Below are 15,871 nucleotides of genomic sequence, written 5' to 3' on the forward strand. Positions count from 1 at the left end.
AGTTATTTTTTTGGATACGTAGGTTGAAATGGGACACTATATAACTGATGCTGGTGTCTGAATAATTGTTGGCAAAAATAAACTGGATTGGTACAACGCTCCCTGCAGTCCCCTCCACAGCCCTAATTTGAACTTGTCACGCAACGCTCTCTCTCTCTTTCTCTCTCTCTCTCTCTCTCTCTCTCTCTCTCTCTCTCTCTCTCTCTCTCTCTCTCTCTCTCTCTCTCTCTCTCTCTCTCTCTCTCTCTCTCTCTCTCTCTCTCTCTCTCTCTCTCTCTCTCTCTCTCTCTCTCTCTCTCTCTCTCTCTCTCTCTCTCTCTCTCTCTCTCTCTCTCTCTCTCTCTCTCTCTCTCTCTCTCTCTCACATTGTATGACGAGACCAAACAACGACCTGCTCGTAGGTTGTGCCTATTGACGTTCCTTCGTCAGAGACAAAGTCCTAGTTATTATTCTGACCATTAAGGGCCAGAATCAGAAATTCCGTTTGGTTTTTCCTGTGCAAGAAAATGCACAATAGCACGCAGATTTTAATTAGCGTAAAGCGATGTGATGGACATACCCTTTGAAGTACTGGCCGCGCATCAACGATGAGCTTGTTACAGTTTATACTCATCTTTCGAGTGAACTTAAATATCATTTAAAGTACAAACCTAATACCGTGTATATCTTTTATTGCTAACGTACTGATGAAAACAACAACCCTTGGGAACAGTAAAAGTTCTGGCTGATTGTTTAAATTGGATTAATTAATACAATCATCTTATGTAACCACGAGTTGGCGATTGAATCCATCCGTAAATTAATATTGTGGACAAAACAATTATACTTTTCTGACCAAAAAAAACACTTGTGGAAGTCACTGCCACATACCTTTAATTTCAATCAGTCAAAAAACTTGAGGTCTATAAAATGCCTTCAGTGATATATCCTTCCGAGGTAAAAAAAACCTTCAAAGGTCTGTTATTAGATGTATGCAAGAGAAATCCTTGTAAACAAAGTCATCGCGTTTAAATGCAAATTTTAATGAGTGGTCCCGCATTTCCTCTGGCGATTTTAGTATTTCCAAATTATCATGGATGGCATCAACTTGTTCGGAAATCTTAGTCTCCATAACTCTTCATGTTAACAAACCATGAAAAGCACTCGACAGCGATTTTGCTAAAACAACAAAGCCCTCAATTGGAACCAATTCAATTCAATCCGCTGATCCACAAATCCGGCCCAAATTTAGGCTCCGTGTAGCCTCTTGTTCAGTAACAGATCGTTGCCTCAAAATATTCTTCCATATAATTTTGCAGTGTAAAGCTCTATTTCATCTTTTACGGCCTCTGGACAAAGATATTTTCCGGTCTCCGTTCTTCTAACAAGAGAAAATAGATTGAACGAAGAGAAAGTATCATTTTTCAAAGCATAACAATGTGGGCTTCTTGATTCGTTGTTGCCTATCTGGACTTTGCCCTGTGCGTGCGAAACACGTAAGAAAATGGAGGTTGTTTACAGGAAATTGACACGCAATGGGGTAAAGTCCAGGTTAGCTAAAAGCGAATTTAATTGGCAGAAAACGTCTAAGCACGTGAGAGTTGCGTACAAAATTAACCGACCGTACCATTGTGTCCCTTGAGAAATATTTTTCATTGAGGTAGATTTATGCCATAAAATGTACGTTGTTAACTGGAAAATGGCATTTCATCTAAGAAAGCCTAATCCATACTGGCGAATAAAAAGTAAACAAGCAATTGTAACGGGAAAGTATCGTATCCACAATATTTAATTCATGGAGAACTTTTAGAAGCAAAGAAACGGATATGTAACGTGGCAGTCGACACAAAGTAAATGTAACTTGGTGGTCGTTTCAACCAAGTAGCCCTTCCAAAACAACACGCTATAGCGCTAACTTCGTGTTAGGTCGTAAGCTGACGGTGTGTGCGTCGGAAGTGAAGGAGCGGTATACAAAACATGCACGTTTTAACTCGCTAATCGGTAGAAAAAGTTCCCTGGCGACCTTTAATTTCAAATCCAGACAGATCATAACGACAAAATTCTCACGAAGGACATGAGCCATTACATTCAATAGATGATCTTACAACTCTTGTAGATGTCTTCTTACCCTGTTCATTGAGCGAAATTCAAAATTGGAATCACTGATTAACTCATATATAGCAATAAAGTATCATGAAGTTGCTCCTATCAACATCTGAAGTAATATTTGATTCAAAATTTATCTCATGTTCCACTCAGTCTTGTCCAGAAGGGAGAATAAGCATAATTGTACAACGATCACAACTCCACCGCTTTCCCAACACGACTGATACATTTCCTTAATTCGCGGACCGCTCTCTCCGACTCACGCGTTGATTCGCTGAAATTTGAAGACCTGTCAAACCATAAATTAGCAAGAACGCTCTGATTGGTGCGAAATAGGAAAATACTACAATCTGATTGGTTTGTGATACACCAAAAAATTGGGCCAATCACATTGCGTTGAGATACACCAAAAAAGATGCGCCAATCAGATTGCTTAGAGATACACCAAATTGTGCTGATCAGATTACACTACACCACAATACACCAATCTATACGCTAACATATGGTTTTGTTTTTTATTTTTAAACTAACTCAAAAACCAATCTACTGTGGCTAGCTACGAAAGGCTACCTTACTGTACTGACTTCCTGGTCAAACACGCTGCTAACTTCTAAAATGTGCTTGAAATTCCAGATTTTATGACGGGGTCCCTGATTAGATTATGTCGTGACTTAAATGACGATGTTGTGATAAATGTTGTGATTTTCAAAAAGTTCAGCCTGGCTTTTCCGCGAGGAAATGAAAAGCCCCAGGCTAATTTTTATATCCTCGAAAACAACACTCTTTCCACTTATCATGAGCTTAACTTGAACCGATTCTGAGTTATACCGCATGGGGAAAATGAGAATAGAAAATTTGGTACGAAATGCAATATTTTGATTTTGAAATATTGGTGATCTTTAAAAGCGTTCCGCGATGTCAAAATTAAATGAAATGTTCCCGTTTTAGACTTATGTCATAACTCAATCCCTCCTAAAAAAAATTGTCAAATTGATACGAGCTTGCTTTCTTTTGCGTTTTCCATGAGCAAAGCTCATTGCCAATACTCGGGGCACTGATTTCCGCTATTTTACGGCTACCGATGCTCGTTTCAGTTTTCGTGAGTTTTCCAGGATAAAGAAACAAGTCTGGGAAAAAAGAACTTTACCACGTTTCTAGGTTCACCATAAGGTATCTCTGGTCAAAATATGGAGGTTTTCAATTTTTCGATCATGTGCCACATTTTTCGATTTTCACTCGGTCAATTCAAACATTCGCTATTAACATGCTGAGGTCCTAGCGCTTTCAAACGAATATCTAGGGCACGCTCGTGACAATCGTTTGCCTGCTTAGGGGTCACCCTGCTGACTCTGAACATGACCTACGCTATCGTAGCACATTGCAACATCAACATGCTTAGTTCCTTGCCCTCTCAAGCGAATATCTTGGGAACGCTTGTGACAATCTTCTGCCTGATTTAGCTCCTCCAGCTGATGATGTACAAGACCCAGGTTATCGTATGACGTTGCGACATCAACATGCTGAGGTCCTAGCTCTTTCAACCGAATATCTAGGGCACGCTTGTGATAATCTTTTGCCTGCTTTAGGTCACCCAGCCGACGGTGTACAAGACCCAGGTTATCATATGACGTTGCGACATCAACATGCTGAGGTCCTTGCTCATTCAACCGAATATGTAGGGCACGCTTGTGATAATCTTCTGCCTGCTTTAGGTCACCCAGCTGACGCTGTGCAAGACACAGGTTATCATATGACGTTGCGACATCAATATGCTCAGGTCCTAGCTCTTTCGACCGAATATCAAAGGCACGCTTGTGATAATCTTTTGCCCGCTTTAGATCACCCAGCTGACGGTGTAAAAGACCCAGGTTATCGTATGACGTTGCGACATCAACATGTTCAGGTCCTAGCTCTTTCGACCGAATATCTAGGGCATGCTTGTGAAAATCTTCTGCCTCCTCTAGGTCACCCAGCTGATGGTATACAAGACCCAGGTTATCGTATGACGTTGCGACATCAACATGCTCAGGTCCTAGCTCTTTCAACCGAATATCTAGGGAACGCTTGTGATAATCTTTTGCCTGCTTTAGGTCACCCAGCCGACGGTGTACAAGACCCAGGTTATCATATGACGTTGCGACATCAACATCCTCAGGTCCTTGCTCTTTCAACCGAATATCTAGGGCACGCTTGTGAAAATGTTCTGCCTGCTTTAGGTCACCCATCTGATGCTGTAAAAGACCCAGGTTATCATATGACGTTGCGGCATCAATATGCTGAGTTCCTAGCTCTTTCAACCGAATATCTAGGGCACGCTTGTGATAATCTTTTGCCCGCTTTCGGTCACACAGCTGACGGTGGTCAAGACCAAGGTTATCGTATGACGTTGCGACATTAACATGCTCAGGTCCTTGCTCTTTCAACCGAATATCTAGGGCACGCTTGTGATAATCTTCTGCCTGGCTTAGGTCACCCAGCTGACGGTGTACAAGACCCAGGTTATATGACGTTGCGACATCAATATGCTGAGGTCCTTGCTCTTTCAACCGAATATATAGGGCACGTCTGTGATAATCTTCTGCCTGCTTTAGGTCACCCAGCTGACGGTGTACAAGACCCAGGTTATCATATGACGTCGCGACATCAATATGATGAGGTCCTAGATCTTTCAACCGAATATCTAGGGCACGCTTGTGATCATCTTCTGCCTGCTTAAGGTCACCCAGCTGACGGTGTACAAGACCGAGGTTATCATATGACGTTGCCATATCAATACGCTGAAGTCCTAGCTCTTCCAACCGAATATGTAGGGCATGTATGTGAAAATCTTCTGCCTCCTGTAGGTCACCCATCTGATGGTATACAAGACCCAGGTTATCGTATGACGTTGCGACATCACCGTGCTCAGGTTCTAGCTCTTTCAACCGATTATCTAGGGCACGCTTGTGATAATCTTCTGCCTGCTTTAGGTCACCCAGCTGCCGGTGTACAAGACCCAGGTTATTATATGACGTTGCGAAATCAACATCCACAGGTCCTTCCTCTTTCAACCGAATATCTAGGGCACGCTTGTGATAATCTTTTGCCCGCATTAGGTCACACAGCTGACGCTGGTCAAGACCCAGGTTATCGTATGACGTTGCGACATCAACATGCTCAGGTCCTAGCTTTTTCAACTGAATATCTAGGGCACGCTTGTAATAATCTTCTGCTTGCTTTAGGTCACTCAGCTGACGGTGTACAAGACCCAGGTTACCATATGACGTTGCGACATCAATATGCTGAGGTCCTTGCTCTTTCAACCGAATATCTAGGGCACGTCTGTGACAATTTTTTGCCTCCTTTAGGTCACCCAGCTGACGGTGTAGAAGACCCAGGTTATCATATGACGTTGCGACATCAATATGCTGAGGTCCTAGCTCTTTCAACCGAATATCTAGAGCACGCTTCTGATGATCTTTTGCCCGCTTTAGGTCACCTAGCTGACGCTGTACAAGACCCAGGTTCTCGTATGACGTTGCGACATTAACATGTTCAGGTCCTAGCTCTTTCAACCGAATATCTAGGGCATGCTTGTGAAAATCTTCTGCCTCCTCTAGGTCACCCAGCTGATGGTATACAAGACCCAGGTTATCATATGACGTTGCGACATCAATATGCTGAGATCCTAGCCTTTTCACCCGAATATCTAGGGCACGCTTGTGATAATCTTCTGCCTGCTTTAGGTCACACAGCTGATGGTATACAACACCCAGGTTATCATATGACGTTGCGACATCAATATGCTGAGATCCTAGTTTTTCCCACCGACTATGTAGGGCACGCTTGTGATAATCCTTTGCCCGCCTTAGGTCACCCAGCCGACAGTGTACAAGACCCAGGTTATCATATGACGTTGCGACATCAACATCCTGAAGTCCTTGCTTTTTCAAACAATTATCTAGGGCACGCTTCTGGTAATCTTCTGCCTGCTTTAGGTCACCCACCTGACGGTGTACAAGACCCAGGTTATCATATGACGTTGCGACATCAATATGCTGAGATCCTAGCTCTTTAAACCGAATTTTTAGGGCACGCTGGTGATAATTTTCTGCCCACTTTAGGTCACCCAGCTGACGTTGTACAAGACCCACGTTATCATATGACGTTGCGACATCAATATGCTGAGGTCCTAGCTCATTGAACCGAATATATAGGGCACGCTTGTGATAATCTTCTGCCTGCTTTAGGTCACCCAGCTGAAGGTGTACAAGACCCAGGTTATCATATGACGTTGCGACATCAATATGCTGATGTCCTAGCTCTTTGAACCGAATATCTAGAGCGCGCTTGTGATAATCTTCTGCCTGCTTTAGGTCACCCAGCTGCCGGTGTACAAGACCCAGGTTATCATATGACGTTGCGACATCGACATGCTGAGGTCCTAGCTCTTTCAACCGAATATCTAGGGCACGCTTGTGATAATCTTTTGCCCACTTTAGGTCACCCAGCTGACGGTGGTCAAGACCCAGGTTATCGTATAACGTTGCGACATCAACAAGCTCAGGTCCTAGCTCTTTCAACCGAATTTCAAGGGCACGCTTCTGATAATCTTTTGTCTGCTTTAGGTCACCCAGGTGAAGGTGTACAAGACCCAGGTCATCATATGACGTTGCGACATCAATATGCTGAGGTCCTAGCTCTTTCAACCGAATATCTAGGGCACGCTTGTGATAATCTTCTGCCTGCTTTAGGTCACCCAGCTGACGGTGTACAAGACCCAGGTTATCATATAACGTTGCGACATCAACATGCTCAGGTCCTAGCTCTTTCAACCGAATATCTTGGGCACGCTTGTGACAATCTTCTGCCTGGTTTAGGTCTCCCAGCTGACGGTGTGCAAGACCCAGGTTATCGTATGACGTTGCCAAATCATCTTGCTGAGGTCCTAAGGCACGCTCGTGACAATCTTTTGCCTGCTTTAGGTCACCAAGCTGACTTGGTACGAGACGCATGTTATTGTATGACGATGCAGTGTATTTCCGTGAGGACACCACTGATTTGCCTTTTACGTCTTCATGGAACGAAAAAAAGGATACTTTCCATCAACCAACCGACAAAAAATCCACAATAAATAAAATTGCAACTGTCATCAAAGGTAAGCATTACATGCTTTTTAATTGCAAATTTGGAGCGACAGTCACTATTGAGCAGCATCATGGCTCAATAACAAACATGGATGTTTCCGAACATTGAGAATAACATTTCTACCGAGATTAAGGACTCTGGGATTATTAATACCAAATTCAAATTGGCATCACTTTAACGAGTTCAAGAGAAAAAATTCCTCCATATTACGAGGGTAGGGATTGGAGTTCAAGGACATGGACCTTACTTTTGTCAACAAAAGAAATGCGTCAAGTAAGTTTTCGTGTGAAAACTTACTTGACGCATTTATGCCCCATTCGCATGACAAGGAAGACGAAATGTGTTAGCACCAAAGGAGCTAAAGAAGAAGTTGTCAGTTTTTCTCACCTTTCAATGAATTCTTGTCAAAGTCCACACTTCCTTCAAAAGGTTGTGGAGTGTCATCGCTTCTTATTGAGTAACTCGTTATAATGGCTGATGGAAAAGAAAAATAAAAAAAAAATTACGGACCACGCTCAACCAGGATGCATTCCGGGACAGTGGCCTCTCTCAGTATTTTCTGTGTTACAGAAAGGGAAAGCCGCCGTGTGAGCAATATTATTCGAATAAAATCTTTGCAATGTTGATCGAGATTCGGCTTTGATACCCTCATTTAGTTTCTTCAATAGAACGAGCGAAAGGCATGGGATATGGAAAGAAAATGAGGAGCAAGTATACAAAAGCCCCGCTTCACAGCATTTCGGAGGAAAGTCAAATAGAAACCTCCTCTTGACATTTGGATGACCGTCGAACAGGGAAACGTTCACGATCGATCTCAAGCCTAATCCCATGAAAGTATTTGAGTGACTTTTCACCTCTGGTGAGATCAAATTCAGAGATACATTTCTCCTTAATTTCCTCTTGATATCTTGTATTCTTTAAGCGTATTTTGAAACACTGCGAGTTCTTATTAAACGTGGAGCTTGACGAAATTATTCATAGAAGGCGTAAAGCTTTTCGTTTCAGGAATCCTTTCTTTGCGCCTGGTGAAAGAGACGAATAAAGACTTAAGTGTTCGAAGGTCCTCGTCTCTTTGTAATGCGTGGGCGTCAAGGGTCGATTTCTTGTTAAGCCTTCAGTTTTCTTACACTTTTTTGTCCAAGAATATAATATCTAAGTATGATATTTCAACCGTGAATGGTGATTGCATCGTGGTGCATTTGAAGTACAGAATGTAGCTGCTTACCCGTCTTATAAATTCCCTTAATTTGTCTTTGGTTCTGTTCCACAACAGAACACCTCGTCCATATACCTCTTCTGAAGAGGCGATTAAGTTGTAATCTGGGTGATAATGCCCTCTTTTTATTTTCGTTTGTGGTATTCTTTGCCGTTTCCTTTCGGTTTGTGAGAGGAAGTATCGAGTACCCGGATAATAAATATGACAATGGCGCGCAAAGCACGCTGGTTGAGCGTGGCCCTTTAAGGGAGACAGGTACCCTCGAAGGACAAAAAAACTTCGATGCTGTGATAACGGAAGATTACGAGTAACAAGTAATCGATGAGTTTGAGGGTTCTCTCAGTTTTCAACAAAGCGATAATTTATTTGAAAAGATGATAGTCTCCCATGTAACAGAACAGCGGGAGCAGCAGTGGCAAAATCAGTGGTGGAAGTACCTGTAGCAGTTCCTTCTTTGAGGCGCGAGGCAACATCCGTTATTTCGTCGGGAGGAGAGGTCACTGCTTCTCGGTTGTAATTCACTTCGTAATCTGTAACAAATAAAAGTTCCATTTTTATGGATCAGATTTGCATGGGTAGCAACAACTAGACTAAGGGTTAAGGTTAGGTGGAATATACGAAAAAAAGCCCAGTTATATTCCACAAAAACGTTTGATACGAAACGCATGAATAAATGTAATCTTCATTAGTTCTTGGATGATGTTAACGTATAAACTAAGTCGTCAATGTGAGTAACAACTTCTCATATTTTAACGGGTAGTTGCTTGATCCTAGTTACCGAGCACCTTCCGATAGCCTGAGCGTTTTTAAGACTATGCTTCGGTAGCTATCAAACCCTAGTTTGATCAGGGATGATACCAAATCGACACAATCAAATCTTATATATCAAATGGAAAAAACAATACACTTTTTTCCCTCCACCAAATTTGTTTTTATTGCCCTAGCTTGAATTAAAGCTTTCATGGAGTCCTCTTTAAAATTCACAAAAAGTGCTTAAAACGCTTAAACTTGGAAAAATCTATCAAACGGAATTATAGTTAATCTTAAGTACATATTCACTTTGTGAGTCCTTTTTGTTCCCATCGGTAAATAAAATTTTCTGTCAATATCTAACTGAAAATTCAATTATTTTGACGCTACAATTTTCTTGAAGTTGAAACATACCAACTTTTTCTTCTCTGGGAGCAGCGTGGCGAATTCTAGTCTAGAATTTTAGAAATTCTTTCACTTTAACCATGCAGCGACAGAAAATAGGCTTAAAACGTAGCAACCGGTAAGTTAAACTGAATTTTGAATAGCAATGTTAGAAAAAACAAAATCTTTGTCGCTGTTTTTGGAGTTCAAAATGTCTTCTTCGCTTCCTCCAAATCAAAGCCCTTTACGAAATTAAAATCTGGAGATTTGCCCCGTGTGGCGCCATATCACAAGACAGGAAGATGCTTCAGTTTTCTATGGGAATACAGGCAAATACAAAGGCAAATATACAGGCAAATATACATAGATTTTTGACCAATCAGATCGCATGTTGTGTCTAAGTTATGTCATAAATTATCTAAACGAAATCGGGACGACATTCTCACAACTTGCAGGGCTATCTCACTAAAACTGTCAGCGGATAGCTCCATTGCGCACGGCCGTTTAGGCGTTGCCGCTATGAGTTATTTTTAAAGAATCTGAAGACGCTTTTCGTTTTATAACGATTTTCAGGCCGGGATCTGTACTTGTAAAGTTTATCGCTGTCGACACGGCTGATTTCTGCTGCAAGATTTAGGCAGGCCTTTCTATTGTGACACGCAAAACACAACACTAAATTAGTAATAAAGGATTTTCAAGGATGTTCTTTGTCGCTTTTTATGCAGAAACAGAGTGCATTTTTCTTTAATTACAGTAGAAAACACTTTGCTGGGGGATAAATACATTTGTCCAGCAACACAAGAAATCATTTAATCGCAATTCACGCCAATGGTTAATAAATCTTTAATTTTGCTGATCGTGTTGCTCAAAACGGGTTGATTACAACTGCTCAAAACTTACTGTGGGTACATTGAACTATTTTCAGTCGTTCAGGTTAGCGTGGTTTCGTGTTTTCAGTAATTCGGTTACGTGGCAGAGTATAATTTAGTCACTATTTTAAAACCAAACGTGCAACCAGAGGAATGGGATGTTTTTTACATGTTTGGAAGTCAGGGGACGTTCGTAATTAAAAATTTCCTCGAAAGAGACAGGAAGAATGGCGGCTAAAGAATCTTTCCCACACTGAAATAACTAGCCGAGGTGGTTTAGGGGTTTGATAAGTTGAAATTACTTTCCACGACGAACGCTTCATTTGAAGTGAGAGCATGCGCACTTAGTGGACGTGTTTGCCCGATTTTTGTCGAAGTTTGAGCCGCAATTAACACTGTTGAAAAAAATATTAAATTTGTTACAAACAAGTTGTGCTAAGTCTGCGCTGCACGACTTCAAGTTGTACATGTAATTCGACATCGAAATGTGGTAACCTACGGTAGAACCTTTCTCTTCTTTCCAACATCCCAACATTTCACAACTCCCCATATCTTGAACTTGGGACGGCATCCACTGGTGGTAGGGGAAAGGGGAGAGACTTACTGCAATGTAATGCCGTATTTACACCTTGAATTACTCTAAATACCCCGTAATCTTCAACTTAACACGCGTCTCTTTACTAAATGAGGATTTACTTTAGTGAAGTGTAGGGGAGGTATTTTTATATTCAAATGGGGGCATTCATTCACTGTAACTTTCTCGGCAATTTCAGGACAATGGCAAGCGTTTCTTTGGAGGTCTTTATTACCAATTTCCTTCGATTTTGAGAATTTTTGAAAGTAGCTGAAGAGCACTGCGGTGGGCCGTTTGTTATAGGAATTAGGAAGGCTTGTCGCGTTTACTTACTCGATTGATTTTTGACTGCCTCAGCAAGCTCTACAATATGACTCGCTTGTAAGTCTTCTTCATTAACGCTTAAATCTTCAGACAATCTATACATAGAAATAAAATTTAGACTTAGCTAATCAAGCAACAAATCTCAGATGGATGAAAATGGTACATATCTAAAGAAACTGTGGTATTACGTCGGTGGAGGGCATGACCAGATAATTTGGTTTCATCAACTGAGTTGATATTGTAAATTGGCGACAGTAAAGAGTTTTAAAGCTGACATTTCCAGCGTTAGCCCTTGGTTATCGCTTTGACGAAGGCCTAACGCTCGAAACGTCAGCTTTAAAACTCTTTACTGTCGCCAATTTACATTTCCAACTTAGCTAATCAAACAAACCGTTAATTGGGTTTACTTTAAAGTTGATGCTGAAAATCCCAAAACTTTTTTCGTACTGAAAAAAATCTAAGTAAAATATTGCCCTCAAGATGGCTGGTTTTTACTCATAGCTGATGCTTGAGGGGGGTTTTTGTTTTGTTGACCGTGTAACTTGTGATGCCTGTATTTTGGGGTTCGTTCGGGATTTTTATTAAGTGCGATTCACTACACGCAGATGTCAAATATAGAACACACCTTTACAGCTGACATACTAAGATCTTTAAGCAAGAAATTGAGATATATTAAAGTTTAACAAAGCATACAATTGGACAATCAGACATGGTTTGATGTTACTCTGGTTTAAGGAATTAATGGATGTAACCGGGGAACTTCAATTCATCGACCCTGACTAATTGAGATGTTATTTTTCTTTCGCCTTAAAAGGAGTCCCTAAAGAATTGTAATTATAACAGAAATTCAAACGTGCTCTGAAATAAAATGGCGAAAATAATACATCAAATGAAAGAAACTTCGTATATTTCCTGACTTACTTGTTGAGTTGCCGGCTAATTGTCATTAAGCAGCCAGTTACCAAGCTCTCAGTTAAATGAATTTGTAACAATAATATCTTTGACTTGGAAATCCCCCCACGTCACCATATGATAATTAGCTGTACTTTCAATTGGTATAAAATGAGTATTTAATGGAAATATACACGATACCTTTTACTGATGGATTCAAGATATTGCGCAGTATCTTCGTGACCAAAGTCTCTCGCAACATCTTCTGGTAATGGTGAATTACACCTGTATGCATTAAAGACCACTCTTCCAGCTGATGAATTGAAGATCGATTCAATGAACTGCCGAGCATCAGTTTCTGCTGCTGTATACACCAACAGCATTAAGCCTTGAAGTGAATGTAAAGGATTATCTGAATGCATGGGCCCTATGAAAGGAGCTTTGATGAATAACCTTGGATGCAATAAGATGGCAAAACGGTATCCTGACAATTCGCTCCAATCATTGGACAATTTGTCATCAATCTCAAGACAAATAAGCATTCTATCCAGTTTGTGGCTTATGTGATGTTGAAGCGAAAATTTTACGCTTCTTTCGCTTAAAAGAAATTTCAATTTGATCAGCCGCACTTTTCCAACAGAAACTAAAGGGGTTTGTCGTGTCCACTAAAAGTTTCACAGCCAGAAACTTAATCATTGGCGCTTGACTAGGTTTCGTCTGTTGCATCTGTTATTCAATTTATACCACCGATCATGCGAGCGTAAGCTTCGGTCTCGCCTTTCCTTCTTGAATTGAATAGCTTCCTTCTTATCTCACCAAATGATACATTTCTACAATAAAGCAATACATTTGACTAAGCTACCTTTAAATTTTGTAACGGGAAAAATGTAACTCCCCATAGAACCCAACATGCTCTATATGGATTCCAAAAGACCACAAAGTACTGTACGTGTTTTTATACAAAAATCAAGGTTAGGACAATGAAAAATGTCTTGCTGTTTTTCGTTCTTACCAGAACTCGGGGATTCCGTCTTTGGTACTCTACCAGCAGTGGAGTGTCCTTCATAAGCAGTTTTCCATGTTTCGAAAAAGTCGTGACGCTGCTCTTCATTCTGGACTATCTGCTTAAGAACCTTTCTGCGTTCATCAAAATAATAAATTTTTGTCTGCCCAAGATCGTCGCATTTGCCAGTCTTGTCATTTTTTCCCACCACTCCCACGGTGACCCAACCTTCTTTCTTAGCAGCTGCAAAGATCAAAATGCATCTCTTGAAACCATTCATAATATTGTGCCAAATAATAATGGTATCGCCCTCATTTCATTCAAAGACAGAGAACAGTATTAAAACAAGCTACCAAACTGTAGGTTCATGAAAAAGGAAACAGTGTCGATTCTTGTCTGGTGTAAGTCTCAGATTTAAAAGACAATGTCTTTCTGGCTCATGAAATAGATAGTCTTAAAACTTTGCCAGTCAGTTAAAATCTGTGGGTAAGTTTCAAATACCTTCCTTTTTCCTTGAAAATTAATTTCACTGCCTACCACGTAGGGACTAGCTGTCTCAGTATCATAATCTCAAAACAGTGATTTTAGATGCAATCACAGGTCTGTAACTTACTTTGACAAAAGACGGTATTTCAAGTTAGATTTTTCAAAGATGATGTCTATGCCTACGCACTGCGAACTTTTGTTACTTGGCTTCGCAATCTTCTGTTATTCCATCAAGCTTAAATATCAATTGGAGCTAAGCTGTTCTGGTGCCGATACACTTCCAGACAGCAATATCACTGGGTATCAGGAACCTGCATGGACCAAATTTGGAAGCTAGGCTACTTTCCACATCATTCAGATGTTTCTTTTTCAGCGCAGAAGAAAGTTTCATTTTACAGCGACTTTATGTTCCGTAGGCCACAGAAAATTGAAATATTAAATTGTTGGAAGGCAATATATAAAAACAAAAGATTAATCAGAGAAGATTTTGGAATTGGCTACTGGTAAAACATTCATGTTAACACATGGTTTTAACCCTTTAACTCCCAGTGGTGACCAAAACAGAGTTTCAACTGGCAATATCAATACAATACAAGGTAGCCAAGTGAAATTACGAAAAATATCAATAGGAGGTTATTGCTTGATCCCATGCCAAATTTTCTGAACTAACATTATACGATAATTTGGTTATATCAACTAAGTTGAAATTGTAAATTGGCCACCGTAACGAATAAAAAAGCTGACGTTTCGAGCGTTAGCCCTTCATCAGAATAACAGTAATTAGTATATACTAAAACAGTGGATAGCGTTGAAGGCGCGCTCTGATTCGCTAGTAAAACTCCGAATATCCTTTGCTATTTACCTCCGAGCGACTCGGGAAAAAATGGCGTCCCGGTTTGCATCCGTGACAAGCAAAGAAATCCCTCAAATCAATTTTTGGTGGTGCATATTATCTCACTGTTTTAGTATACCAAAACAAATATTCACCTCAGTGTCGGTGGTTAGCGGTGGATATTTACCTCGCCGCTTCGCGGCTCGGTAAATATCCACCACTAACCACCTCCACTTTGGTAAATAGTTGTTAATTATTAAAAACTAGATCATTGGATAATGCAATTCAAGACTTTTTATTGGCTTAACCATTATGGTATATCAGCCAATATACCATAATCTACAAATATGGTAAGCGTACGTGTCAGCTTAAAATTAAAAGGGAGCTAAAAATTTAATAAAATTTAATAATATAATTTAACGTTTTTAATAAAACAATTATTCCACTTGCGCTTGTTGGATATGAGATGATTACAGCCAACGAGGCGCGTAGCGCCTCGTTGGCTATCTATCATCTCACATCCAACTCGCGCTCGTGGAATAATTGTTAATTATAAGAATTATGCAGGAGACAGCAAGGAGAATTGTTAATAAGATCTTTAGAGTGAAATAGATTAAGAAAAGTAAAGGTATCACCAAAGGGAAGAGCATGTTAAACTCCGAGTCTAAGAGTAAAATTGTAGATATGTTACACTGAAGTCGGGTAATATCACGTTTGAGGAAAAATTAATGAATATAACAAGGAATCTGCTAGCTTTCACGAAAACCCACAAAGTAACTTAACTGCAAGTCTCATGGAAATCTATTTCATTGTCAAAAACTAATTTGAACTGTAAACAGTATACATGTAACTGTGTATTTTGTAACAAGTATTTATTTATTAAAAATTGACTAATTATCTTTTGCAGGTTTTCGTAATGGTAAATTACTCTTTAACATACCGTAATGATTTGATTTAGTTCCCTTGTTCCGAGAAGCGCCCCCTCTCTAACCAGTTCTTCCCTCCTTGAATTTGTTTTTGTTAACAAGGCCCCTATTCCAATAATCGCCCCTATTGAGTATGCACCCTCATTCCAATACGTGCCCCTATACTAAAAATCACCCTATTCCAATAAGCACCCCAACTCTGTTTTGGTGATAGCACTCTTAAAGTACATGTAAATTCTGATCATTTATGGTTAATCTTCCTTTATTAAAAAAACAGTTGTCTTTATTTCAACCTGACAACACTGGTCTCCCCTACTTCTTCCAAATGAATTTGGAAAGAATTCAGTCATAATGTAGCACTTATTTATGTGTATACCACATCAAGAGTACTAATCAGTACAACT

General features: G+C 40.2%; 1 protein-coding gene across 7 annotated transcripts in view; it reads right to left on the bottom strand.

Moving 5' to 3' along the window:
• Window positions 1–654: 654 nt before the first annotated feature.
• LOC111345264 (uncharacterized) overlaps window positions 655–15,871 on the bottom strand; it is a 58,884-nt gene continuing 43,667 nt past the window's right edge. For 6 of the 7 annotated variants that reach the window (XM_088759628.1, XM_088759629.1, XM_088759625.1 and 3 more), the window contains 6 exons: window positions 13,233–13,466; window positions 12,422–12,647; window positions 11,339–11,424; window positions 8,866–8,958; window positions 7,600–7,686; window positions 655–7,138 (listed from right to left, as the gene is read on the bottom strand). In XM_088759628.1, the coding sequence (XP_088615754.1) occupies window positions 3,414–7,138; window positions 7,600–7,686; window positions 8,866–8,958; window positions 11,339–11,424; window positions 12,422–12,647; window positions 13,233–13,466 (4,451 nt within the window). In that variant the 3' untranslated portion in view covers window positions 655–3,413. The remainder of the gene's footprint in view (window positions 7,139–7,599; window positions 7,687–8,865; window positions 8,959–11,338; window positions 11,425–12,421; window positions 12,648–13,232; window positions 13,467–15,871) is intronic. The other variant, XM_088759627.1, reaches the window with a different exon arrangement.

Source organism: Stylophora pistillata, chromosome 5 (genome assembly GCF_964205215.1).
Source record: "Stylophora pistillata chromosome 5, jaStyPist1.2, whole genome shotgun sequence".
NCBI lineage: Eukaryota > Metazoa > Cnidaria > Anthozoa > Scleractinia > Pocilloporidae > Stylophora > Stylophora pistillata.